Here is a 27271-nt window from a genome sequence, read left to right as displayed (position 1 = left end):
TTGAGGTACTTTAGCAATTTCTTTAGCCAGTTTTTTGGGGGCACTTTTTCTATCATGAGATTAGATTTGTGACTTCATTGCCAAAGAGAATTCCTGAGAGGGAAATTTCCTTATGGTTTCTGGGAGTGATCAGGTGACTTACCCAGGGTAATAGAGTCAGTATGGGGCAGAGGCAAAATTGCATCCCAGATTGTCCTGATACCAACTGGCTTTCTAGTTACTCTGCCTCTACCATATTTCTAACAAAAAAGTATTGAATTTACAGTATTCTTTTTTTTTCCTTAAACCTGTACCTTCTGTCTTAGTATCATTTCTAAGGCTAAAGAGTGGCAAGTGTTAGGCAATGGGGATTAAGTGACTTGCCCAGGGCCACCCGGCTAGGAAGTACCCGAGATCAGATTTGAACCCAGGACCTCCTGTCTGGCTCTCAATCCACTGCGGCACCTGGCTGTCCCTTATTATTCCCATTTTGAGTTGAAAGGCAAATGTGTTCTAGGGGGTAGAGACTCAGACTCAGAGTCAGATATATCTGGGATTAAGTGTCTCCTCTGACACTGAGTGACTGTAGGCAAGTCAATTAACCTCCTGATAGGAAACTCTTTAAGTTTCAGGGCATCGAAGTGGCTCAACAAATTGAAAGCCAGGCCCAGAGATAGGAGTCCTGGGTTCAAATCTGATCTCAGATACTTCCTTGTTGTGTGACCCTGGGCAAGTCACTTAACCCAGATTGTCTAGCCCTTAATACTTTTCTGCTTTGGAACCAATACTTAGTATTGATTCTAAAAAGAAGGTAAGGGTTAAAAAAAAGACTCTAAATTTCAGAACAGATGGTGGTCTGTATTGATAGAGAGGCATTGAACTCCCAAAATATTTCTTTACTGATTTAGAAAAAACCATAACAAAGTTCATTTGGAATAACAAAAGATCAAGGATATCCAGGGAAATAATGAAAAAAAAAATACAAATGATGGGGGCCTAGCAGTCCCTGACCTCAAACTATATTACAAAGCAGCAGTCATCAAGACAATTTGGTACTGGCTAAGAGACAGAAAGGAGGATCAGTGAAATAGACTGGGGGAAAGTGACCTCAGCAAGACAGTATATGACAAATCCAAAGATCCCAGTTTTTGGGACAAAAATCCACTATTCGATAAAAACTGCTGGGAAAATTGGAGGACAGTGTGGGAAAGATTAGGTTTGGATCAACACCTGACACCCTACACCAAGATAAATTCAAAATGGGTGAATGATTAAACATAAAGAAGGAAACCATAAGTAAATTGGGTAAACACAGAATAGTATACATGTCAGACCTTTGGGAGGGGAAAGACTGTATTGATAGAGAGGTTTGTTTTTTTTTCCTCATGAGGAGCTTCCCTATCCCAGTGGTTCTCAAACTATTGGTCTCAAAGATTGGGAGCCTTAAAGAGTTTTTGTTTAAGTGTGTTATGGCTCCCAACAGTTACATATTAGAAAATTAAAATGGATATTTTTTAAAAGTATCCATTTAAAATGGCAATAATAAACCCCTCCTATGTTAAGTTTAATGATAATAGCTAGCATTCCCATAGTTTCTATTATGTCCCTGGCACTTTCCAAAGAACTTTACCAATATCTCATTTGATTTTCAAAACAACTATGGGAGACAAATACTGTTATTACCCTCATTTTACAGTTGAAGAAACTGAGGCAAACAGAGGTTAAGTGACCTGGCCAGAGTCACCCTGCTAGTAAGTGTCTGAGGTCAGATCTGAACTCAAGAAGACTTATCTTCTTGACTCCAAGGCCCAGCACTCTGTCCACAGCTCCAGCAGCTGCCCACATTATGCTTCGATATCCTTTGAGAGGCAACATGGGGAGTAGTTAGAACAGTTTCAGTCCTGCTTCAAACACTTCACTTCTCCAAGGCTCAGGTTCCCCAAAGCATTAGACCCTGAAATTATAAAAACAAAAGCAAACAAAAAGACCAACTTCAGCTTCTCCAAGTCCTCCCCCCATTATATGGATGTTGAAACTGAGGTCCAACTCCTGAAGGACTTATGGGAAAGAATGCTAACCGCATTGAGAGAAAGAACTATGGGAGTAGAAATACAAAAGCAAAACATATGACTTATCACTTGTGTATATGGGTATTTGATTTGGGGTTTAGGCTTTAAAATAATCTCTCTATAGCAAAAATGAATAATATGGAAATAGGGATCAAGTGATAACATTTGTACAACCCAGTGGAATTTGTCAGCTCTGGGAGAGGGAGGAGGAGGAGGGGAGGGAAAGAAAATGAATCATATAACCATGGAAAAATATTTAAAAAAAAGAAAAAAGAAACTCGGGTCCAAAGATGGGGAGTCCTTTCCCACTTAGTGGTAAGTCTTAGAGCTGGGATTTGATTTCTTCATCTGAAAACTGCCTATTCATGTCCTTTGACCTTTTGTCAATTGGGGAATGGTTTGCTTTCTAAAGTACAATTGACTTAGTTCTATATACATTTGAGAAATTAGACCTTTGTCAGAGGTTTTTGTTATAATTTTTTCCTAATTTGTTGCTTTCCTTCTAATTTTGGTTGCATGGGTTTTGTTTGTACAAAACCTTTTTAATTTGGTATAAACAAAATTATTCATTTTACATTTTAAAATGTTCTCTATTTCTTACTTAATCCTAAATTTCTTCCTTTCACATTGCTCTGACAAGTATACTATTCTATGTTTACTTAATTTGTTTATAATTTCCTAGAGCTGGTATTTGAACTCTGGACCTATGCTCATTTTAGAAAATATAGTAAAAATTGAAAAACAACCACTTTTTCAAATCAAAAAGAATTAGCAAGCAGAGGGTATTGCTTTCTGCATTTTTGCAAATCTCTTTAATGCCTGGCTTAGTAGAAGACAAGTGATTATTCTGTCCTCTTCTGTATTGAATCTGTTGTAATATGGTCTTGGTTGAAGTATATGAAAAAATTCCAGCCTGACCCAAGAAGTAGGCAAGTAACATCTTAGTATTATGATGAAGAAGTTTGGGGCTCACATACCCCTTTTTTCTTTATTAGTAGTATTTTTTAAAATTTAATTTTATTGATTAATTAAGAAAAATTTTCCATGGTTACATGATTCATGTTCTTTCCTTCCCTTCCTCCCACCATAGCTAACATGCAATTCCTCTGGGTTTTACATGGATCAAGACCCATTTCCATATTATTAATATTTGCATTAGGATGCATTAGGATTAGAGTCTACATTCCCAGTCACATCCCCATCCACCCATGTGATCAGGCAGTTGTTTTTCTTCTGTGTTTTTACTCCCACAGTTCTTCCTCTGGATGTGGATAGCATCTTTCTCATAAGTCCCTCCAGATAGTTATGGATCATTATATTGCTACTAGTAGAGAAGTCCATTACATTTGATTGTACCACAGTGTATCAGTCTCTGTGTACAATGTTTTCCTGGTTCTGCTCCTTTGGCTCTGCATCACTTCCTGGAGGTTGTTCCAGTCTACATGGAATTCCTCCACTTTATTATTCCTTTGAGCACAATAGTATTCCATCACCAACATATACCACAATTTGTTCAGCCATTCCCCAATTGGAGGACATCCCCTCATTTTCCAATTTTTTACCATCACAAAGAGCTTGCACATGCCACTTTTTAAACCTTTACCTTCTGCCTTAGTATTAATATTGAGACAGAAGAACAGCAAAGGCTAGGCAATTGGGGTTAAGTGAGTTGCCCAGGGTCACATGCTAGAAAGTGTCTGAAGTCAAATTTGAACCCAGGTCCTCTGGACTGCAGGCATCGCAGGCTATCCACTGTGCTACCTAGCTGCCCTTCACTTATCACACTTAAAGAACCATCATCTTCTACCAATACTCACAGCTCTGGGCAGAAATAACCATAACTTACACTTGGATCTGGCTTGACGGTTTATTTGAAGGTATTGGTTTTCCTAATGATAGATCCATTAACAGATGTTGTTTCTTCCAGGAATTTAGATTCCAAGAAGAATTTATTCAGGCAAAGCCTGCAGAATTTGGCTCAGAAAAAGTTTTCCAAGTTTCCATCATACCCTTCCAACAGTTGGGTCTCAAGGTAAGGAAAAAGAGAAAATGACTGAATATTTAAATCAAGAAAATGCTCTGCTAGCACTCTTCACAGCAAGGCAAGGTTACCTTCAAAGCCAGGAGGGCTGTGAAATTGTGGACTGGCTGTTTAATCTCACAAACATTTGTTTATTAAGGTTTTATTATTATTATTTCTTAATGTCTATGGACTGAGACTACAAGACAAAAATGGCAACTCAAAGACTTTCATTATAGAACAGTTGCTGTGATCTGCATTAATGGAAGGAGTTTTCCTTAAAGGGAGTACCTTCTAAATCCATGAAATCACTGATCTGTTTACAAAAATGATCTTAAGGAAGAACAAATTAGTCGGGATGATTTGGGTTCAAATTTGATCTCAGACACTTCCTAGCTGTGTGACCTTGGGCAAGTCACTTGACCCCAATTGCCTAGCCTTTGCAGCTTTTCTTAGGATTGATACTAAAACTGAAAGTAAGGGTTGTTTTTTTAAATTGAAAAATAGTTGCCAGTCTACATTGGTAGAAAGTTTTCTCACTGTAAGTTCCTTATACTGATGAAATCACAGGTCTAGACCTAGACAAGATAAACAAACAAATGGAAATATTATGACTTTCCTTTTTAAAACCCTTATTTTCTGTCCTAGTATCAATACTAAGTATTGGTCCCAAGGCAGAAGAGCAGAAAGGGCTAGGCAATGGGAATTAAGTGACTTGGCTCTCTATCTACTGTGCCCTCTCAGTAGCTTTTTAAAGAAAGTAGCTGAGGAACAGCTAGGTGGTTTAGTAGATAGAACTTCAGGTCTGGAGTCAGGAGGACCTGGGTTCAAATTTGACCTCAGTATTTCCTAGCTATATGACCCTGGGCAAGGCACTAAATCCTAGTTACCCAGCCCTTGTCACTTTTCTTTCTTAGAACTGAAACTAAGTCAGAAGGAAAGGATTTTTTTAAATAGTAGCTGATTTGAACACCAGTTTTTAGCAGCCAGTGGGAAAAGACTATCAAAACTGGTGGTAATCCTTTTCCTAGTGGCCCTCTCTAATTTGTGTTTTTCTTCCTGTTGTGTTTTTTTTTCTTCTTCTGGCATTAATTATTAAAGGAAAAAAGTGAGAGGACATTCATTTCATATATTAAATCTGGATCCAAATTCATTAGTCCCAAGATGGCTTTGTAGTTGTGTTCACTGTCATTTTGATCTGGAAATTATTTAGGATGATTTGGTTATGTCTTTTTTTTTTTTAAACCCTTACCTTCTGTCTTAGAATCAATACTGTGTATTGGTTCCAAAGCAGAAGAGTGGTAAGGGCTAGGCAATGAGAGTTAAGTGACTTGCCCAGGGTCACACAGCTGGGAAATGTCTGAATCCAGCTTTGAACCCAGGACCTCCCATGTCTGGACCTGGTTCTCAGTCCACGGAGCCACCCAGCTGGCTCTCAGTTCCATCTTTCTTTTTAACAAATCTGAGATGCACTCATTTTCACTAGGATCATGGGACCTTTGGAGCTGAAGGCATGTAAACTCTCTTCCACAACACATTTCCAAGTTTAATCTGCATTAGCAAAATTTTTTCAAACATTTTCTTAAATCTAGATAATCTACAAAACAATAAATCCAGCCCTGATTTATAGTTTGCCCATTTCTGAGGGATCAAAGCTCACACTAAAAATTTAACAATTGGCCCTCAAGGATCAAGTGGCTCTTTTCTTATATTCACAAATGTTTTTTAAAGGATTTTTATATAGAGTCCAAACATCAGACCCCCAGAATTGGAAGGGACTTCTACATGATCCTATAATTGGAAGATCATAGACTTAGACCTGGAAGGGAACTTAGAGACCACTGAATCCACCCCCTTCATTTTCTAGATGAGAAGACTCAGAGAGGATCTGTGGCCCAGAGACACACAGCTCCACGTTGACTATATGTCTAGCACCTCTATCCACTACACCAGGGTTCCTTAGCATTTTTTTTGCTATGTCATAGACTCTTGGCAATCTGGTGAGGTCTGTGGAGTCCTTTTCAGAATAAGGTTTTTTAAATATATAAAATAAAATATTTAGGATAAAAGGAAACCAATCATATCAAAATACAATTCTAAAAATTAAGCTTAAAATTGAAATAAATTTGAGTTTCAATTCAATTTAAGATTTCAAAACAAAATGCAAATGTAATATAAAATACAAATTTCAAAATTATATTCAAATTGAATTCAAAATTGATTTGAAATTTAAATGTTATTTAAAATCTAAATGTAGAAATTTAAATATGAGTTAACATTTAGACTGAATTAAACTCTAATTTAAAATTCAAATTAAAAACCAAGATAATTTTAAATTAAAACAAAAATTTGCATTTCCATTAAAATTTTTAATTAATTTAATTTAAAAACAAAACCATAAATTCAATTTAAAATCTTTAAATTAAAGCAAAAATGTCCATTCCTATTAAAATTCAAATAAAAATTGAATTGAAATTAAGAGGACACTAAATTCAGATGAAAACTTAAATAAAAATTGAAATTTAATTCAAGATTAAAACAAAATTTAAATTCAGGTTAACATTAAAGTTGAAATGAAAACAAAATGTAAACTGAGATGAAAATTTAAAATTTAAATAAAATTTAAATTCAGATGAACATTTAATTTGAAATTGAAAACAAAATGTAACTTCAGATTAAAATTTAAATAAAAACAAAATATACATTCAGATTAAAATTTAAATAAAAAATCAAATTTAATTTAAAAGAAAAACAATTTAAACCAGAGCTGTAAATTTAGATTAAATTACAATTTAATTTTAACTTTAAATTAAAACAAAATTTAAATGTAAATTCAGATTAAAATTAAAATTGTAAATTAAAAAAAATTTAAATCCAAGTTGAAACAAATGCAAATTGAGATTAAACTAAAATTGAAATTTTAATTTAAAATTTAAAAAGAGTAATTTTAAATAAAAAATCAAATCCAGATTAACATTTAATTTTAAATTAAAATGTCAAAAATTTTAATATAATTTTATATTAAAATGAATATTCCAGATTTAGCATTCCTATATGGGTAAAACACACGCCCCCATAGTCCAGGCATTGTGTTTGAATACCTCCAGGGATGGGGAGCTTACTGCTTCCCTAGGCAGCCCGTCGTACCTTTGATGACTGTCCTCATTCACCACGGGCCTCAGTGTCCCCTAGGTCCCCTGTTCTTTCCATTCCCGCGTTTTCCGTTTCCCCTCCTTTTCCAGGTTACCCTTTTCCATCGACAATGAAAACATCTGGTTCGTTTCTCAGCTGGTCTGCCCCGTTGTTCTGCGAAATAGAATGAGAGGGGAGGAGCTGCGACTGTGCAGGTGCAGCAGTCACTCCATCCCCCACGTGACTGACCTGGAGTTTGATATTCTGATCAGCAATCAGCTCTCTTCCCCAGAGCAGATCACAGTCGTCTGCGTGTACGACTTTTCCTCGGCTGAGGGCGGGGCGCTGAAGGAGATAGAAGAGTTATATGCGCGCAAAAACAGAACGCGGAACATGCCCTGTCTCCAGGTGAGTGAGGGCGGGGCCTGCGAGGCCCCGCCTCCTTCAGGTGTCAATCACCCAGGGGAGCAGCCTGCTAGGGATGGAGGGCTTGGGGGCTCGTTGGGGGCTCGGAGAGTCACCACAGCAAGGCAATAGAGTTCAAAGTGTACCTCCGACACTAGCCATGCCATCTTGAATTCAGTTTACTCTTCCTCCAGTCCAGCTCCAAATCCATGATACTGTGAGACTGAGGCCCAGAGAAGTTTTGTACTTTGCTCAGTCAGGCAGGTAACTACTTGGAGGGTGGAGGAAGAGAGCAAGCATTTATTTATTTATTTTTAAAATTCTTACCTTCTGGCTTAGAATCAGTACTAAACATCAGTTCCAAGGCATAGCAGTGGTAAGGGCTAGGAAATGGGGTTAAGGGACTTGCCCAGAGTCACACAACTAGGAAGTGTCTGAGGACAGATTTGAACCCAGGACCTCCTGACTCCAGGCCTGGCACTCTGTCCACTGACTAGCTGCCCCCTAAAAGCAAGCACTTAATAAGCATCTACTATGTGCCAAGTACCATGCTAAATGCTTTACAAATATCTATTTGATCCTCATAGCAGCTCTGGGCAGTGGATGCTATTATTATCTCTTTTACAGATGAGGAAACTGAAACAGAGAGAGGTTAAGTGTCTTGCCATTAGGCTAGTTCACTTCTCTTTAGAACCCCTGCAATTTGTTATTGTGTCATTTTCAATTGTCTGACTATTTGTGACCCCACTTTGGGTTTTCTTGGTAGAGTTTGGAGTAGTTTACCACTTCCTCTCCAGTTAATTTTACAGATGAGGAAACAGAGTCAAACAAAGTTAAGTGACTTGCCCAGGATCACACAGCTAGCTAGTTTGCCATTTCCTTCTCCAGCCTATTTAAGATGAGGAAACTGGAATAAATGCTGGAGGGGATGTGGCAAAATTGGGGCCTTAATGCATTGCTGGTGGAGTTGTGAAGTGATCCAACCATTCTGGAGGGCAATTTGGAACTATGCCCAAAGGGCGATAAAAGACTGTCTGCCCTTTGATCCAGCCATAGCACTGCTGGGCTTGTACCCCAAAGAGATAATAAGGAAAAAGACATGTACAAGAATATTCATAGCTGCGCTCTTTGTGGTGGCAAAAAAATGGAAAATGAGGGGATGCCCTTTAATTGGGGAATGGCTGAACAAATTGTGGTATATGTTGGTGATGGAGTACTATTGTGCTAAAAGGAATAACAAAGTGGAGGAATTCCACGGAGACTGGAACAACCTCCAGGAAGTGATGCAGAGCGAGAGGAGCAGAACCAGGAGAACATTGTACACAGAGACTGATATACTGTGGCACAATCCTATCCCATTAGCTATGGGAGGGGGGTGGCAGGAGGGGAGGGAAAGAACTTGAATCATGTAACCATGGAAAAATATCCTAAATTAATTAATTAAACTTTTTTTTAATGAGAGAACTGGGGCAAAAGATTCAGTGCTTTGCCCAGGGTCACACAGCTACTTTGCCATTTCCTTCTCCAGCTCATTTTTTTCTTTTCTTTTTAAAATTTAATTTAATTAGTCAATTTAGAACATTATTCCTTGGTTACATGATTCATGTTCTTTCCCTCCCCTCTCCCTCCCCTTCCTGTAGCCGATGTGCAATTCCACTGGGTATTACGTGTGTCATTGATCAAGATTTATTTCCATATTTGCACTAGGGTGATCATTTAGAGTCTACATCCCCAATCATAGCCCATGGACCCGTGTGATCAAGCAGTTGTTTTTCTTCTGTGTTTCTGCTCCCACAGTTCTTTCTCTGGGTGTGGATAGCATCTTTCTCACAAATCCCTCAGGATTGTCCTGGATCACTGCATTGCTGCTAGTAGAGAAGTCCATTACGTTCGATTATACCACAGTGTATTAGTCTCTGTGTACAATGTTCTCCTGGTTCTGCTCCTCTCGCTCTGCATCACTTCCTGGAGGTTGTTCCAGTTTATCTCTAGCTCGTTTTACAGATGAGGAAACTGGTGCAAACAAGGTTCAGTGACTTGCCCATGATCATATGCTGGTTAAGTGTCTGAGGCTAGACTGGAACTCATGAAGATGAATCTTTCTGATTCCAAGTTCAGTATTCTATCCACTGTGCCAGGGCTATTAAATGCAATAGTCTTTCTTAAAAATAACCCGCCAAAGCTTTTGTTACTCTCTCTTGCATTTACATCACATAAATTTCTCCCTGTATCCTAGCAATCTGGCTTATAAAAAAAGATCTGCTATGGACTCAGTTCCCTTCTGCCCCAGCCCATCTGCTACACAGCTATTCAACAGATATTTCTAAAGCCCAGATCTGACCATGTCAGTCCCCTGCACAAGAAACTCCTCCACTGTTTCTTTCTTGCCTAAATTCCTCTGTCTGGCTTTTGAAGCTGTTCTCAGTCTCGAGACAGCCTATTTTCTAAGCTTATGTCTGACTTTTAAAAAATTTGAATGGTTGATCAAATATTAACAACGATGAGCATTTCAACAAAGAAAGAAAACCCCAAAGATGATTGGTTGTTTCTGAAACTGTACTTCAGTTACCAACAGGTAACATACCCTTTACTGTTTTAAAAGGGTATATTAATGGACAGCTATGTAGCACAGTGATTAGAGCACCAGGCCCAGCTTCAAGGGGACCTGGGTTCAAATGTGACCCGACACTGCTTAGCTGTTTGATTCAGGACAAGTCACTTAACCCCAATTGCCTAGCATTTACCAGTCTTCTGTCTTAGAAATGATACTAAATCAGAAGGTAAGAATTTAAAATAATCATAATAAAGGGTCTATTAGGGTATATTAAATTGAACACAGTAGGGAAGAAATCTCCCTGCTTACGTGTACCCCTTTCTGAACTTCTTTCAGCTTTCCTCTCTGCATTTTTCCAGATTTATTTCTCATTATTCTTTCTCACATGCATAGATGCATGTATATCAAGGCATTGCAAAATGAATTCTACCTGCTGGCCAAGTGACTTGTTTCTAGTGCATGACATTCCACTTCCCATCTCTGTGACTTTGCACTGGCTGTCCAGCCCCTTTGCCTGAAAGGCACTTCCTCCTCTTCTCCAATCTGGGAGAATCTCTCACTTCCTTCAAAGCTCAGCTCAAGGGCCACCTCCCACAGGAAGCCCCTCCTGATACCCTCAGTTGCTAGTGACTTCCTTGTAGACATTGCTTTGTGCTGCCATTGTTTTGAATGTTTTAGGTTGCTTCCCTCCAATAGAATGTGAACTCCTTTAAGGGCAAGGACTGTTCTGTTACTGGCCCACAGTTATCTAGTGGTCCATAGTAAGTATTTACTAAATGCTTTTGTTGAATGAATAGAGAACAGAGTTGAGATTTGAACCAATATCCTCAAACCCCAAATCTAGCACTGTCCCCATTGCATCAATGAAGAATCACAGGAGGGAAAAGATTGAAGGGATCATGGAGGCAGCATATATAGTTTTTTAGCCCCTTTTATTTTGGAAGTAAGAACACTTGGGCCCAGAGAAGTTCAAAGTCACACAGACATAAACTGCAACTACTGTTCAGGCTTTTTTCAAAGTAATTCTTCCTGCATAGTAGATATGGGAAAAACACATTTTCTTCATAATCTCTTGGCTGTTATTTAGCCTTTAAAATCATGTAATTTCATTACTTTTATTGAGCTAATTACATGGTAACTTTTTTTTTCTCCCCGTTAATATTATGGATTATTATGTTGTTATGGTTGTTGAGTCATTTTATGTGTCTAACTCTTTGGGAGTTTTCTTGGCAAAGATACCTGAGTGGTTTGTCATTTCCTTATCTAGATCATTTTACAGATAAGGATATGGAAGCAGACAGGGTTAAATGACTTGCCCAGGGTCACACAGCTAGCAATTCTCTGAGGTTAGATTTGAACTCAAGTGTTTCTGACTCTAGGCTTGGCACTGTGTCCATGGTGCCATATGGATGCCCTGTGGACTATTCTACCTGGTGCTTTTGTTGGGAGTAGACACTTTAGTTGTTAAATGAATGATATTTATTCCTTTCATTCCAAGGAGAAACTCTATGTAGTCGTGGTAGATAATCATTTCCATATGTTGTTGTATTCTCTTTGCTAAGATTTTATATCACATTTTTATGACTGTCTGCAAAAGAAATAGACCTATGGTTTTTATGCTTTTTTTTTAACTTCTAAAAACCTTACCTTCCATCTTGGGAGTCAATACTGTGTATTGGCTCCAAGGTAGAAGAGTGGTAAGGGCTAGGCAATGGGGGTCAAGTGACTTGTCCAGGGTCACACAGCTGGGAAGTGTCTGAGGCCAGCCTCCTTTATGCTCTTTTTGCAGGTTTAGGAGTCCCTCCGTCCCTCCGTCCCTCCGTCCCTCCGTCCCTCCCTCCCTCCCTCCCTCTCTTCCTTCCTTCCTTCCTTCCTTCCTTCCTTCCTTCCTTCCTTCCTTCCTTCCTTCCTTCCTTCCTTCCTTCCTTCCTTCCTTCCTTTCTTCCTTCCTTCCTTCCTTCCTTCCTTCCTTCCTTCCTTCCTTCCTTCCTTCCTTCCTTCCTTCCTTCCTTCCTTCCTTCCTTCCTTCCTTCCCAGAAGTCAATTGGGGTTGTCACTTTCCCAGGATCACCCAGCCAGCAAGTGTCTGAGGCTAGATTTGAACTTAGAAAAGGCAAGTCTTCCCGACTCCCCGGTTGGCATTCTGTGCACTCTGGCGCCACCTAGCTTTCAGTATTGGGCGCTTTTTTTTTTTTTTTTTTTGCTAATTCTTCGTCCTGATGGTGGAAGTCTGTTCAGCTTTGCTGGCGGAGAGGTGTCCTCTCCCAGCCGTGTATTATGATTTATTTCTTGTCGCCTCGCGTTCATGTATGGGGCTGCCCTGTCGTTAGGTATAAACAAGCTTGTTAGGTTTTCCCGAGAGGCAGCATGGGGAAGTGGAAAGGGCTCTTCCTGCATTTACTCTGAAATCCAATTTCATACGGTTAAGTGCTGCGGCGAGAGCCAGCAATTCTCTCTCCTGGAGCGAGAAGTTCCGAAACCCGCCCAGAGCAGACCGCGGGGGTTTGTGTCATCCAATGAACCCTTTGAGACAGATGCGACTGGGAAGGGGGAAGAGTGGGTAGCCTTAGGGTGGAAGAGAGGAGCCTCTAGAGACCATGAACCCCGCAGAAGGAGAGCGCTTGGTAGGAAAGCGGGGAGCAGGGCAGCCGGAAGAGGCATGTTCTTGGGGTGCTGCCATGAGGAGAAAGGAGGCAAACTACTTAGCTTGTTTCTCTCCGTTTCTTTGTCTGTAAAATGGGGATAACAGTACTTAGCTCCTAGGGTTGTTGTAAAGCTAGCACATAGTAGGTGCTGTCTAAACTCTGGCTTTTATTGTTGTTGTTATTAGCTAATTCTGCCTCTAACCATTTTTAGTTTCAAGTTATAGGAGCCAAGTCTGGTTCGTTCCATACTGCTGGCAGAGAATGATAGCGTCTTCTGAATTTCAGCACCTTGGAGTAAAGCTCTGATCACCCAGCCCTAGTTACAGATTTGGATAATAGTGGTTGTTCAGTTGTGGCTGACTCCTCAGTGACCTCATTTGGGGTTTTCTTGGCAAAAATGATGAACTGGTTTGCCACTTCCTTCTCCAGTGCATTTTACAGATGAGGAAACAGAGGCAAATAGGGTTAAGTGACTTGCCCAGGATCATACAGCTTGTAACTGTCAGAGACTAGATCTGAACTCAGGAAGATAGGGTTTTCTCTCACCAGGGTTGGTGTTCTGTGCCCTTTGGTGCCACCTCACTGCCCCTAGGATGATTTACTCTAATTTTACTGGCATTCATTGATCTTCCCCTAATTTTTTGTCCTTTTATGTCTTTTGGTTTGAAATATGCCTTTTAGAGGAAACAGATGATTGTATTTTAATTTTTAATCTTGTCAGTTATCCTAGGGACCACGTGAGATAATAGATAGAGCTTTGATTGGGTCTGTACCCCAAAGAGATAATGGAGAAAAAGACTTGTACAAGAATATTCATAGCTGCGCTCTTTGTGGTGGCCAAAAATTGGAAAATGAGGGGATGTCCATCAATTGGGGAATGGCTGAACAAAGTGTGGTATATGTTGGTGACGGAATACTATTGTGCTAAAAGGAATAATGAACTGGAGGAATTCCATGGAGACTGGAACAACCTGCAGGAAGTGATGCAGAGCGAAAGGAGCAGAACCAGGAAATCATTATACACAGAGACTGATACAGTGTGGTACAATCGAACGTAATGGACTTCTCCATTAGGGGCGGTGTAATGTCCCTGAACAATCTGCTGGGATCCAGGAGAAAAAACACTATTCATAAGCAGAGGACAAACTGTGGAAGTAAAAACACTGAGGAAAAGCAACTGCCTGACTACATCGGTTGAGGGGACATGACAGAGGAGAGACTCTAAACGAACACTCTAATGCAAATACTAACAACATAGCAATGGGTTCAAATCAAGAACACATGTGATACCCAGTGGAATCACGCGTCGACTATGGGGGGTAGGGGAGGGAGGAAAGGAAAATGATCTTTGTCTTTAATGAATAATGAATAATGCTTGGAAATGATCAAATAAAATATAAATATAAATATAAAATATTATAAAAAAGAAAAGAAAAAAATAGAGCTTTGGATTTAGAGTTGGGAAAACCTGAGTTCCAATCCTACCTCAGATAGTGATTGCGGTGGGATGCCCTGGATAGAATTAGGGCCTAATGTCAGGAAAACCTGAATTCAAATACAGCCTCAAATACTTACTAGCTGTGTGGCCTTGGGCAAGTCACTTAACTTTGCCTCAGTTTCCTCATCTGTCAAATGAACTGGAGAAAGAAATAACAAACCACTCCAGCATCTCTGCAGAGAAAATCCCCAGAAGGGGATCACAAAGAGTCAGACATGACTGAAACAACCAAACAATAACAAAAACCCAGGCAAGGTACTCAACCACTCTGTACCTCAGTTTCTTCATCTGTAAAATAAGGAGGTTGACCCTGATGACCTCTAAGATCTCTACTAATGTTAAATCAGTGGTCCTCTATTTAACATAGGTATTTGGTCCATTTACTTTATAGCACTTACCACACTGGGGAATAGAATGTGCTAGGATATAGAAAGAGAGAGTGTCCATGTTTTTAATATGTTAGCATTCGTTGCCTTCCACAGGGCCGCCTGGATTCCTTCCGCTTGCTCAAGTACAATATCAGCACTTCAGATGAATTCACTGATCATGCTGGTTCTCTCTTGGTCTTCAGGCACAATGTGGCCCCAGGCATGTTCTTGGTAGGTAGTCTTAGACTTCTCTATTTTACTTGGACAGCAAATGTATTCCTGTGCCAAAGGAGTCCTTCCTTTGCTTTTTAAAAACCCTTACCTTTTGACTTTGCTATTAGCAGCAATGCGCTGACCCAGGACAATCCTGAGAGACTTGGGAGAAAGAAAGAACGCTCTCCACACCCAGAGAAAGAACTGTGGGAGCGGAAGTCCAGAAGAAGAAAAAATACGATCGATCACTTGTTATATGGGAATGGGATTGGGGGGTTTGGTTTTAAAGGATTGCTCTTTTGCAAAAATGAATAATATGGAATTGAGTTTATGTTTATATATATATATATATATATATGTAACCCAGTGGAATTGCTTGTCAGCTCTGGAAGTGGGGAAGGATGAGGGGAGGGAGACAACAAGAATCATGGAACCATGGAAAAAAAGAAAAAAGAAAAAATTTTAAAAATCCTTCCCTTATAAAATAGAAAGTACAAGAACTATTGACCTAATCTAAGCACTAGCTTTTTTGTTGTTAGTTAAATCTGCCTCATCTATCCATTTTTATTTCAATACCAATTCATTATCTTTGTTAAGGAGGAGCCAAAATAAATAAGATTAGAAGCTGGTTCTTTGAAAAAAGAAATAAAATAGGCAAAGTATTGGTTAAATTCATTTAAAAAAAAGAAAGAAGAGAATCAAATGACCAGTATCAAAATTGAAAAGCACAATTCCACTCTAAGGAAGTGGAAATTAAGGCAATTATTAGGAGCTATTTTGCCCAATTATGTGACAATAAAACCCTTACCCTCTCTCTAAGAATGGATACTTCATAATACTAAAGTAATGGATACTACTACTAAGTATTCCTTCTGGGGCAGAAGAGCAGTGAGGGCTAGGCAATGAGAGTTAAGGGACTTGCCCAGGGTCACACAGCCAGGACATGTCTGAGGCTGATTTGAAGGCAGGTCCTCCCAGCTCCAGCCCTGGCTCTCTGTCCAACAGTACTTTCTTTTTTTAATATTATAGAAGACATATAGAGAATCTAGAACATGGTCCACCACTATCCCAGGAAAACTGAGCTTCCCATCATTGTATGGAAGGAGCAGAAGCAAGGGGTCAAGCGATTGCTTCTTCTGTTGCTCCTCTCTGAGATGGGTTTTAGGACATAATCATGGCTATCTACAACACTGCATATTGGTTGTCTAGGGTTAGAATGGGGTCCCAAGGTGGCACACTGGATAGAGAACAGGTCCTGGAGTCAGGAAGACCTGAACTCAAAACCAGCCTCAGATTCATACTAGCTGTGTGACCCTGGACAAGTCACTTAACCCCCACTGCCTAATCCTTCTCATTCTTCTGCCTTAGAACCAATACTTGGGGGGGGGGCAGCTGGGTTGCTCAGTGGATGGAGAGTCAGGCCCAGAGATGGGAGAGTCCTGGGTTCAAATCTGGCCTCAGATACCTCCTAGCAGTGTGATCCTGGGCAAGTCACTTAACCCCTGTGAATTGCCTAGCCCTTACCACTCTTCTAACTTGGAACCAATACATAGTATTGATTCCAAGATGGAAGGTAAGGGTTTAAAAAAAAAAAGAACCAATACACAGGGTTTAAAAAAAACAAAAACAAAAAGGTTGTGAGTGATAATAAATGTATGAACTAGTGGAATTGCTTATCAGCTCTGGGGAGGGGGAGAGAAGAGGGGAGGGAGACAATATGGATCATATAGCCATGAACAAATATTTAAAAAATTAATAAATTTTTTTAAAAGGAAATTTATATTCTAGAGGTAGTGAGGTGGATAGAGTACTAAGATAGAAACTAGAAAGACCTGAATTCAAATCTAGCCTCAGACATCTAATTGTTTAGCCTGGCCATTTAACCTCCATTTACCCCACTATATTAGGGGATTATTTTAAGAGGGAGATGATAATTTCAAGATCAGATCTGCCAAACTCCTCCCTCCTCCCTTCCCCCCTTAGCTGATTCTTCTGTTGGGAGCACTGTCAGCTCAAAGTGAATCTCTTGGTATATCAAACAAAGCTCTCTCTCCTTTCTAAGCCTAAGTAAGGGGGTTTATTTGGGAGAAGGGAAAGGTAAAGAAGTTGAGGGGAGAGAGGGTTTGGGGTTTCCCTAATCCGAAAACAATTCCTAAATTGGAGGACGGTGGAATAGAATTTGGATTTGGGGAAATGGCCAACAGGTTTGAAGATTCAGCCACTGGAGCATTGTGGGAAGAACCCAGAGAGCAGGACTTTCTGTCCTTCCTCCTTTCTGTCCCAAGGGCAAGAGAGCAGGTTTGTTCAGTTTGGCTCTTCCTCTTCAACTGTCCTTCCCAGTCACCATTCCAAATAGAATGTCCATCTGCTGCAGACTTTTCCCATCTCTCCCCCACAACATTACACCAGCCATAAAATGGGGATAAGGATAGCACCTACCTCTCAGATGTATTGTGAGGACTGAATGAGATAATATTTGTAATGGGCTTGGCATGCTTGCAGTAGGTGATTAATCATTGCTCATCTCTTCCTCCTCCTGTGGCCAGGGAGGGTCATTTTGGAATTGGGGAGTCAGCGGTGTGGTGAGGAGGCTCTAGTCAGTCATATCATCGGACCCTTTCTCAGATCAGCAGTGGAATTCATTCCATTCCTATTCCCAGAGTGGGGCTGCCGGGTTAGCAGATCTCTATACTGGTTTCTGCATGGTGCCAGCCGTGAGATATTATTATTCTTGGTTGGTGGTGACGTTATTCTAACCTTCTGACAACGTTTAGCCAACTATATTCTCTGAGTCAACGAATCACAGGGAGCATTCTTCTTGGGGTTTGAAAAACCCTAACTTTCTCTCCCGGTAACGGCTCTAAGACAAGACGGGTAAGGGCTGGACAGTTGGGTTAAGTGACTTGCCCAGGGTCACACAGCGAGCAAGTGACTGAGGCCAGATTAGAATTCAGGTCCTCCTGACTCCAGGTCTGGCTCCCTATCCAGTGAGCCCCCCAGCTACTTCATTAGAAAGCCTTTATTATACTTGGAATGTGCCATGTCCTAGGCTAAGCCCTGCAAATACTAATAAATGTTGATTGATTGATTGACTGATTGCCACACTGGCAGAGACCAAGAGAATTTAGACCTTTTGGTGGGAAGAGTCCTCAGACTGGAGTCAGCTACTTATCCCCTGTATGACCTACGGGAAAGTCACTTCTCTCCTGACCTCAGTTTCTTCATCTGTAAAATGAGAATGTTGGGCAAGATAACCCCTAATGTCCCTTTCAATTCTGGATCTAGCGATATCGTTTGGTGTCATAAACTTGGAGGCAGAGGCAGGAAGACCTGAATTCAAGTCCTGATTCACATACTTATTAGCCATATGATCCTGAATCTTTCCCAGCCTCAGTTTCCTCATATGGAAAATGGGAATAATAACTTCATCTATGTCACAGTTGTGAAGATCAACTGAAATATTTCAAGGTTAAATCAACACGTATTTATAAAGTGCCTACTATGTGTTAGGCACTGTGCAAAATGCTGGGTATACAGAGAAAGGCAGAAGACAATCTCTGCCTTCAAGCGGATCATGTTCAAAAGGGGAAGTCAACATGTAAACTCTGCATGGGGTGAGGGGACTGGAAGAGGGCTCATGCAGAAGGAATGATCTGAACCAAGAAATACATTAGTTATTATTTCGTTAAATCAATGTTTTTATGAGCTTTGATCTTATCCTTCTACCAACCTGTAAATTCCGGGAGGGCAAGGATGCCATCTTGCCTAAATTCTGCATCTGGCCCAAAGCTGTGAGAAGCTTCCATTAGCCTGTGAGCTCCTTGAGCCTTGGAACTGGCATTGGTTGGCTCCTCGGTTTGGCAGAATGCCTGGCACAGACTTGACTTAAAGGTGTGTCAGTTTGCTGAAATGTTGAAATCAACCTTTAAAAAACACACAACAAACCAAAACCTTGAATCCTGTCTTACGCCTTCTTGGACCTCAGGGTCTTCTTTAAAATGGTGGCCAATCGGGTCTCAGCATAGCTCTTCAGCTGTGCTCCATGAATCATACAGTCAAAGCAAGCTTCCCTTCCATAAACTCCATGTCAATGGTCCATGTGGCTGTGTGTCCACTGGGTGACACTGTTGATTCACTTGAAATGAGTGGGTCTCTGTAGCAGAAGCTGTCCCTAAAAGGCAATAAAGCAGGATGGCCTTCTTTGGGACTCCAGGAGCGGCTCAGCCTTTCTTTGCCAAGTGTAGGGCTGGGGAAGAGGGCAGGCCCACTTTTTCTTCATCTTCAGAGGGAAAACACAGCCTCTGTCCCAACTAAGGGATCAGTTGTGCTAAATGTTAACTCATCAAGATAGGTTTCCTGGGACAGAGCAGGGACCTGAGGCATTATTATTCAGCCCATCAAGGGTGGAAAGGGACTTAGAATAAAAAATATTGTTTTATATCTGAGGAAGGACAATTGGGTCACAAGTTTTAGAACTGGAAGACCCTTCTAGATAAAGAGACTGACATTTGACATTTGAGGAAACTGAGGTCTAAAGGGAGGAAGGACAATTGGGTCACAGGCTTTAGACCTGGAAAGGTCCTTAGAGATAAGAGTCCAGCATTTGACATTTGAGGAAACTGAGGTCTAAAGGGAGGAAGGACAATTGGGTCACAGGCTTTAGACCTGGAAAGGTCCTTAGAGATAAGAGTCCAGCATTTGACATTTGAGGAAACTGAGGTCTAAAGGGAGGAAGGACAGTTGGGTCACAGGCTTTAGACCTGGAAAGGTCCTTAGAGATAAGAGTCCAGCATTTGACATTTGAGGAAACTGAGGTCTAAAGGGAGGAAGGACAATTGGGTCACAAGCTTTAGACCTGGAAAGGTCCTTAGAGATAAGAGTCCAGCATTTGACATTTGAGGAAACTGAGGTCTAAAGAGAGGAAGGACAATTGGGTCACAAGCTAACTGAGGTCCAAAGAAGGGAAGGCTAATTGGCTCACAGGTGTTAGACTTGAAGATGAGAAAACTGAGGTCCATAGAGGGACCCCAAAGCTGCTGTCAACCAAACTCTTCTTTGCCTGCCTTTTTTCAAATTATTCAATTAAAGCAAAAGATAGAAAGGAAGACTGGAACCTATGCTGTAATCACTGTACAAGGAACTAGTTCTCAGATGAGGAAACGCCCTCTGGACCAGTACAGGTCCTCACCTGCTTGGCAACTTGGAGTCTTAAGTTGTTGCCAGGGCACTGAGAGATGGTAAGTGATTTTGCCCAGAGTTAGTCAGTCTGTATGTGTTAAAGGTGGGAGGGGTGAGGAAGGAAGGACTTGAACTTGGGTCTTCCAGACTCATGCTAGCTCACTATTCACTATTATTATGCTTCCTTTTAAAGTTAAAGAAAAGAGGCAGCTGGGTGGTTCAGTGGACTGAGAGCCAGGCCTGAGATAGGATCTCCTGAGTTCAAATTTGACCTCAGACACTTTCTAGCTGTGTGACCCTGGACAAGTCACTTAGCCCCCATTGCCTAGCCCTTACTGCTCTTCTGCCTTGGAACCAATGCTTAGTATCTATTCTAAGAGAGTTGGGGGTTAAAAAAAAGAAGGAAAAAGAAACTGAGGAGGAAAAGGGAATATTGTGAAAACAAAATGAAAATGGGCATTTTTCCTGTCTGTCCGGGTACCTGGAATGTTCTCCTTCCTCATCTCTGCCTCTCAGCAAATTCCAGCTAAAATTCTATTTTCTAGGGGGCAGTTAGGTTAGTAGAGTGGATAGAGTGCTGGTCTGTACTAAAGTTGGAAGGTCCTGGGTTCAAATTTGACCTCTGGAACTGCCTAGGTGTGTGACCCTGGGCAAGTCACTGAACTCGCATCGCCTAGCCCTTATTGCTCTTCTGCCTTGGAACCAACACTTCTAAGAGAAGATAAAGGTTAAAAAAATCGCCCCCCCCCTTTAAGGGGAGCCTTTCTCCAAGTCTCTTCATGCCCTCCCTCTATTGGTTGTCTCCAGTTTACCCTGGGCATGTTCTTTGTGCAGAGCTGTTCACGAGGTGTCTCTTCCATCAGGCTGTGAGCTCCCGGAGAGCAAGGCTGTCTTCTGCCTTTCTGTGTCTCTTAGTGCCTAGCACCGTGCCAGGCACACCTCGGCTGCCTCAAAACTGCCTGTGGGCTGAGACTTGGAAAAGGCGCTCCACGCCCTGGGGGCAGTTTACCCTTCGGCAGGGAGCCCGCGGCTTCGAAAAAGATGGTGCGTCTGCGTTTAATTGTGCAGATTATTGGGATGAACCTGGAAACATTACAAACCTAGGCTTGGTCTATTGGCAGTACGGAGGACGACGACAAAGTTCCTGGCCAGCCTGCCTCCGCCATTTGGCAGCTGTGTGAGTGAGAGAGTCTGGCCGAGCTATTTCCCTTTGGCTCGCCTCAGTTTCCCCTTTCCTTTACCCTCTAAGCCAGAAGAGAGGCGGAAGCTAGGCAATCGAGGTGCCCAGGGTCACGTAGCTAGGAAGTGTCCGAAGCCAGCTTTGAACCCAGATTTTCCCGACTCCGAGTGTCGTGCTCGAGCCGCAGCCCCGGCTTCCTCCTCTACCGAAAAGGGCCAGTCCTACCTGTAAGCGCTACCTACCTCTCCGAGCCCACGCCAGATAATCGGCACCGTCGGCGTGCCCTAGAAGCGTCAGCTGTGACCCTGGCGGAGGCTGATGGACGCCTCCTCCAGTGGGGGGAGATCCCCATTGGCATTGACTAGGGGGATGACCTTGCCACGCTGCCTCGGGGGAGCCCACACTGTTATGATTTCTTGTATTCGGAGCCCCGCTCTCTATTGGGAAAAGAAGCGGAGGCCGTCATCGGCCCGTTTAGTTTCCGCTTATCCCCTTGCGACAACTGGCGGGATGGCTCTGGCCCCAATTACTTGGAGGTGTATTGAGTGACGGCGGCTAATGAAGCTAGGACGGTCTTTGGGAGAAGAAGAAAAATCGGGCCGGGGTTCAAAGTCCAATTCCCATTTGTAGCAACTGTATGGTCATAAACGTGCCACTGAGACTCAGTTTCTCCATCTGTAACACGGGACAAATAATGAATGTTTGAACTACTTGCCGCATTCGTTAAAACTTGTCATTCGTTAGATACACGTTTACTAAAGCACCTACTCTGTGCCAGGCAGTGTGCTAAGCACAGGGGGCACCCAGAAAGGTTAAGTGACCTGCCCTCTAGAAGCCGGCAGTCTAATGGGGGGAGGGGGCGCAATGATATAGAACAACTGGACACATACAAGCTGGCTACAGAATAGATGGCCGCCAGGAAGAATAAAAATGGGAACTGTTAGTAAGGGGAATTGCTGTGGGGCGCTCATTTGTTTATCCCTTCCGGTTACCAAACGGGAACATTTGCATCCTCTTGACAAAGTAAATAGAAAGCATTTTCCTCTAGGCAACGCTCTGAGCCCCTCTCTCTTTTTCCAGTTTGCAAAGTACGCTTTGCCATGCTTGTCTCACGTGGCCTTCAGACCCCAAGGAGGTGAGCAGGTATTATCCCCATTCTATAGATGAGGGAACTGAGGTTCGACAATAAAAACAACAGAAACCGATCAAGCCCCAATGATACACAAGTCACTGCCAGCTAGATCCTGAGGATCCAAAGCAAAGAGGAGAATGCCCCTGCCCTCAAGGAGCTTCCCATCTACCCCTGGGCTAATTAAGTGGCTTGGAAACTGCAGCCCTGGGATTGCAATCTGGATGCCTCCTTAGAAATTCCCCTCTCCATAATACATGTAAGACCCAGCGGAATTGCTTTGCACTCCGGGAGGGGGAGGGAAAAACCATGAATCATGGAACCTTGGAAAGCTTATGTAGAAATTTGTTACTGGAAAAAATAAAGATAAAACTAAAAACAATTTAAAAAATATTTTATTTTTATTTTATTATATAATTTATATTTTATATATCATTTTAATAATATAGAATAGAATATATAAATAATTTTACATTGTGTAATTTATATTTTATATATAATTTTAATTGTGTACCATATATTTAGATTATGATATATAATTTATACTAATATATAAATAATTATATATTATATATAATGTATATTTTCTATATAAGTCTGGTGGCCTCTCCTAGGAACTGGGATGCCCCAAAGGAATGCCCTGAAGAAATCCATTGGGGTCAGCTGGGTAGCTCAGTGGATTGAGAGCCAGGCCTAGAGACGGGAGGTCCTAGGTTCAAATTTGGCCCCAGACACTTCCCAGCTGTGTGACTCTGGGCAAGTCACTTGACCCCCATTGCCTCGCCCTTACCACTCTTCTGCCTTGGAGCCAATACACAGTATTGACTCCAAGACGGAAGGTAAGGGTTTTATAAAAAAAAAAGAAAACAAAAAAGAAATCCATCCATTTCTACTTAGCAGGTCAGACTTGCATCTCTGCTGACTGGGTATCCCAATGACTCTGGCCCCTTTAAATAGGGTGCTGAGCCTGCAAGGTCCCTCACTAGGTGATTTCACTTTAAAGGATGGGGTAGGGGTGGGGGCAGAGAAGAGGGATTATTGATATTATTATTGCTCTAGGAGGGAATTGTTTCCTGAAGGCCAAGTTAATTCCAGACTGAGTGTAACACCACTAGCAGGAAAGGCAGCGCTTATCTGGTCTGGCACTGGCACTTGGCTAAAATCAAGTCAGAATAGCTGGAGCTGAGAAGAACTCTAAAAAGGGCAGTTTTAAGTTAGGAAAAGAGTGTGCTTTTTAGGCATAGTGGTGATACAGTGGATGGACTTGGAGTCAGGAAGCCTTGAGCTCAAATCCAGCCTCAGATACTCACTAGCTATGTGACCTGGTCAAATCACCTAGTTTATGACTGCTTTATCAATAAAATGGGGATAATAATGGCACCTCCTTCTGAGCTGCTACTTTAGGTGACCCTGGGCAAGTCACTTAACTTTTCTTTGCCTCAGTTTCCTCATAGATCAGATGGGGATAATAATAGCATCTACACTGCAGTTGTTTTGTATGACTGTGCGATTCACTTAACTTCTGCCTGCCTCAGTTTCCTCCTCAATAACATGGGGATAAAAATGACATCTACATGATAGTTGTTTTGTGTGACCATGGGCAAGTCACTTAAATTCTGCCTGCTTCAGTTTCTCCATCGATAGCATAGTGATAATAATGGCACCCAGCTCTCAGTTGCTGCTTTGGGGGAGACCTTGGGTAAATCACTGTCTGAGGCTCTCTAAGTCTCACCAACTCCTTGATCTCTGTTAAATTGGAGGAGGGTTTAGGGGGATTTCCCATGCCAAATAGTCCCCAACTTGACAAAATTACAAGTCCTTGAATAATCATATAAATAAATTGTGTTTATTTGTGTTTAGATCTTGTGATTTTACTTGTGCAAGGACCTTCTGGGAAGGGAACTCCCACTCAGTCCCATTAGCCTGGGCTCTGCCATTTAGAGTCTCAGAGCTGTCTAAGGTAGTGGTGAAAGGAGGGTAGCTAAACAATTCCTAATGACATCTAAAGCTGCAGATTAGCCCATAATAACATTAGTTATGTTTTGTTACATTTTTATTATTTTGCTCACTATTTCCCAATTATATTTTTAAAATATATACAATTATACTGGATTTATTTTAACTCTTTTTAAAGCCCTCATCTTCAATCTTAGAATTGATATTAAGATTGATATTCCATATTCATAGCTGTGCTCTTTGTGGTGGCAAAAAATTGGAAAATGGCGGGATGCCCTTCTATTGGGGAATGGCTGAACAAATTGTGGTATATGTTGGTGATGGAATACTATTGTGCTAAAAGGAACAATAAAGTGGAGGAATTCCATGGAGACTGAAACAACCTCCAGGAAGTGATGCAGAGTGAGAGGAGCAGAACCAGGAGAACATTGTACACAGAGACTGATACATTGTGGTACAATCAGATGTAACAGACTTCTCCATTAGTGGCAATGCAGTGATCCTGCATAATCCAGAGGGATTTATGAGAAAGAACACTATCCACATTCAGAGGAAAAACTGTGGAAGCAGAAATGCAGAAGAAAAACAACTGCCTGATCACATGGGTAGATGGGGATGTGACTGGGAATGTAGACTAAAGGATCAACCTGGTGCAAATATCAATAATATGGAAATAGGTCTTGATCAATAACACATGTAAAACCCAGTGGATTTGCTCTTTGGCTATGGGAGGGGGGTGGCAGGAGGGGAGGGAAAGAACATGTTCTAAATTGACTAAATAAAATTAAAAAAAAAAGATTTCTATTCCATTGCAGAAGAGCAGTAAGGGTTAGGCAATCAACGTTAAGTGACTTGCTCAAGAAGTGATCTAGGAAGTGTCTGAGGTCAAATTTGAAACCAGGACCCTCTGACTCCAGGACTAGTGCTCTATCCATGGTGCTATCTAGTTGCCTTTTTTTTTCCAAGTTCTATCTGAATGGATACTAAGTATTGGTTCCAAGGCAGAAGAGCAATAAGGGCTAGGCAATGGGGGTTAAATGATTTGCCTAGGATCACACAGCTAGGAAGTATCTGAGGCTAGATTTGAACCCAGGACCTCCCAACCCCAGTCCTGCCTCTCTATCCACTGAGCCACCCAGATGCCCCCTCCTAGCTTCCTCAAGTTCCAAATTCTCTCCCTTCCAATTATATTTTAATCTGTTTTAGGCTGGTAGTGTTATAAGGCAACATGTTGCTTCATAGAGTGTGTTTGACACCTCTAATCTAGAACACTAAGAGGGTAAATGACTTGTCCAGAGGCCAGTGAGTGTCAAAGGCAAGATGTTTCTGGGTTTCAAGCTGGCTCACTTTTCAGTTAACACACAGTCTCTCTGCCTTTCTGTTTTCTCTCTCCCTCTCCCTCCCCCTCCTCTTTCCTCCTCCTCTCTGTCTCTCCCCTCCTTTCTCTGTGTTGCTGTCTCCTCTCCTGTCCGTCTCTCCCCTCCTTTCTCTGTCTCCTCTCCTGTCTCTGTCCCCTCCTTTCTCTGTCTCTGTCTCCTCTCCTATCTCTCTCCTCTCCTTTATGTGTCTTTGTCTCCTCTTCTCTCTCTCCCCTCCTTTCTGTGTCTTTGTCTCCTCTCCCCTGTCTCTGTCTGTCCCCTCCTTTCTGTCTGTCTCCTCTGTCTCTCTCCCCTCCTTTATGTCTTTGTCTCCTCTCCTCTATCTGTCTGTCCCCTCCTTTCTCTGTCTCTGTCTCCTCTCCTGTCTCTCTCCCCTCCTTTATGTGTCTGTCTCCTCTCCTCTCCTCTCTCTCTCTCCCCTCCTTTCTCTGTCTCTGTCTCCTCTCCTGTCTCTCCCCTCCTTTCTCTGTGTCTCTGTCTCCTCTGTCTCTCTGTCCCCTCCTTTCTCTGTCTCCTCTCCTATCTCTCTCCCCTCCTTTATGTGTCTTTGTCTCCTCTTCTCTCTCTCCCCTCCTTTCTGTGTCTTTGTCTCCTCTCCTCTGTCTCTGTCTGTCCCCTCCTTTCTGTCTGTCTCCTCTGTCTCTCTCCCCTCCTTTATGTCTTTGTCTCCTCTCCTCTATCTGTCTGTCCCCTCCTTTCTCTGTCTCTGTCTCCTGTCCTGTCTCTCTCCCCTCCTTTATGTGTCTGTCTCCTCTCCTCTCTCTGTCTCCTCTCCTCTCTCTGTCTCTCCCCTCCTTTCTCTGTCTCTGTCTCCTCTCCTCTGTCCCCTCCTTTCTCTGTCTCCTCTCCTGTTTCTCTCCCCTCCTTTGTGTCTGTCTTCTCTCCTCTCTCTCACCTCCTTTCTCTATGTGCCTCTGTCTCCCCTCCTGTCTCTTTCTCTCCCTCTGTCTCCCTCCCTTCCTTTCTCTGTGTGTCTTCTCTGTGCCTGTTTCCTTCTCTCTCTCTGTATGCTACCCTGAAGGTCTTAGTACAGTGTGAAGCTCTCAAGTTTTCTGCCCCAGGGTAGTGTTTGCCTCAGAGGTGCTGTGCTCTTCTCTGGGGCTCCCAGCTGCCTCTTGGTGGGTGGGAGGGCAGCCCTAACACTGTGTGCCTCAGGCTTCCTCTCGGTTGACTAAACAATCCCCTGCTCCTTTCCAGCTCTGGGCTGGGAATTTCCCTGTGCTCCCTGAGGAGCTTTCAGATGTTTGTTCCCAGTGAACAGAGGTCTATGGAAGAGAAAGGGAGTCCTAGCTATGCAAGGGGAATGTTTGGATGTTCTTCCCTCTCCCCTGGCCTTATCTGTGTTGGGCAGACACTGTGCTCCTGCCTGGGGTCGTGATGACAGCTCAGCGTGCCCAGGAGCTTTGCAGACATAGGAAGGGGCTCCAGGCCAGATACCGAGGTGGCTTGGAAGGAAGCAGGCAGATGACTTGAATATTCCAGGGAAGGAGAAGGGAGGGGGTAAAGGCAGCAGAGGCTAAAGAGATGGCTGCAGCCATTGTTAATCAGCAGATACTGGTTGGGCCA

At 42.1% G+C, this 27271-nt stretch overlaps 1 protein-coding gene across 2 annotated transcripts in view; it reads left to right on the top strand.

Moving 5' to 3' along the window:
* LOC103102607 (uncharacterized protein C3orf20-like) overlaps positions 1 to 27271 on the top strand; it is a 44418-nt gene that overhangs the window by 412 nt on the left and 16735 nt on the right. For both annotated transcript variants that reach the window (XM_007503230.2, XM_007503229.2), the window contains exons 2-4: positions 3976 to 4080; positions 7311 to 7608; positions 14785 to 14901. In XM_007503230.2, coding sequence (XP_007503292.1) covers positions 3976 to 4080; positions 7311 to 7608; positions 14785 to 14901 — 520 coding nt within the window. The remainder of the gene's footprint in view (positions 1 to 3975; positions 4081 to 7310; positions 7609 to 14784; positions 14902 to 27271) is intronic.

This window comes from Monodelphis domestica, chromosome 5 (assembly GCF_027887165.1).
Source record: "Monodelphis domestica isolate mMonDom1 chromosome 5, mMonDom1.pri, whole genome shotgun sequence".
Classification (NCBI taxonomy): domain Eukaryota; kingdom Metazoa; phylum Chordata; class Mammalia; order Didelphimorphia; family Didelphidae; genus Monodelphis; species Monodelphis domestica.
The sequence above is the reverse complement of the archived record's forward strand: the minus strand, read 5'-3'. Positions and strand labels throughout refer to the sequence as shown.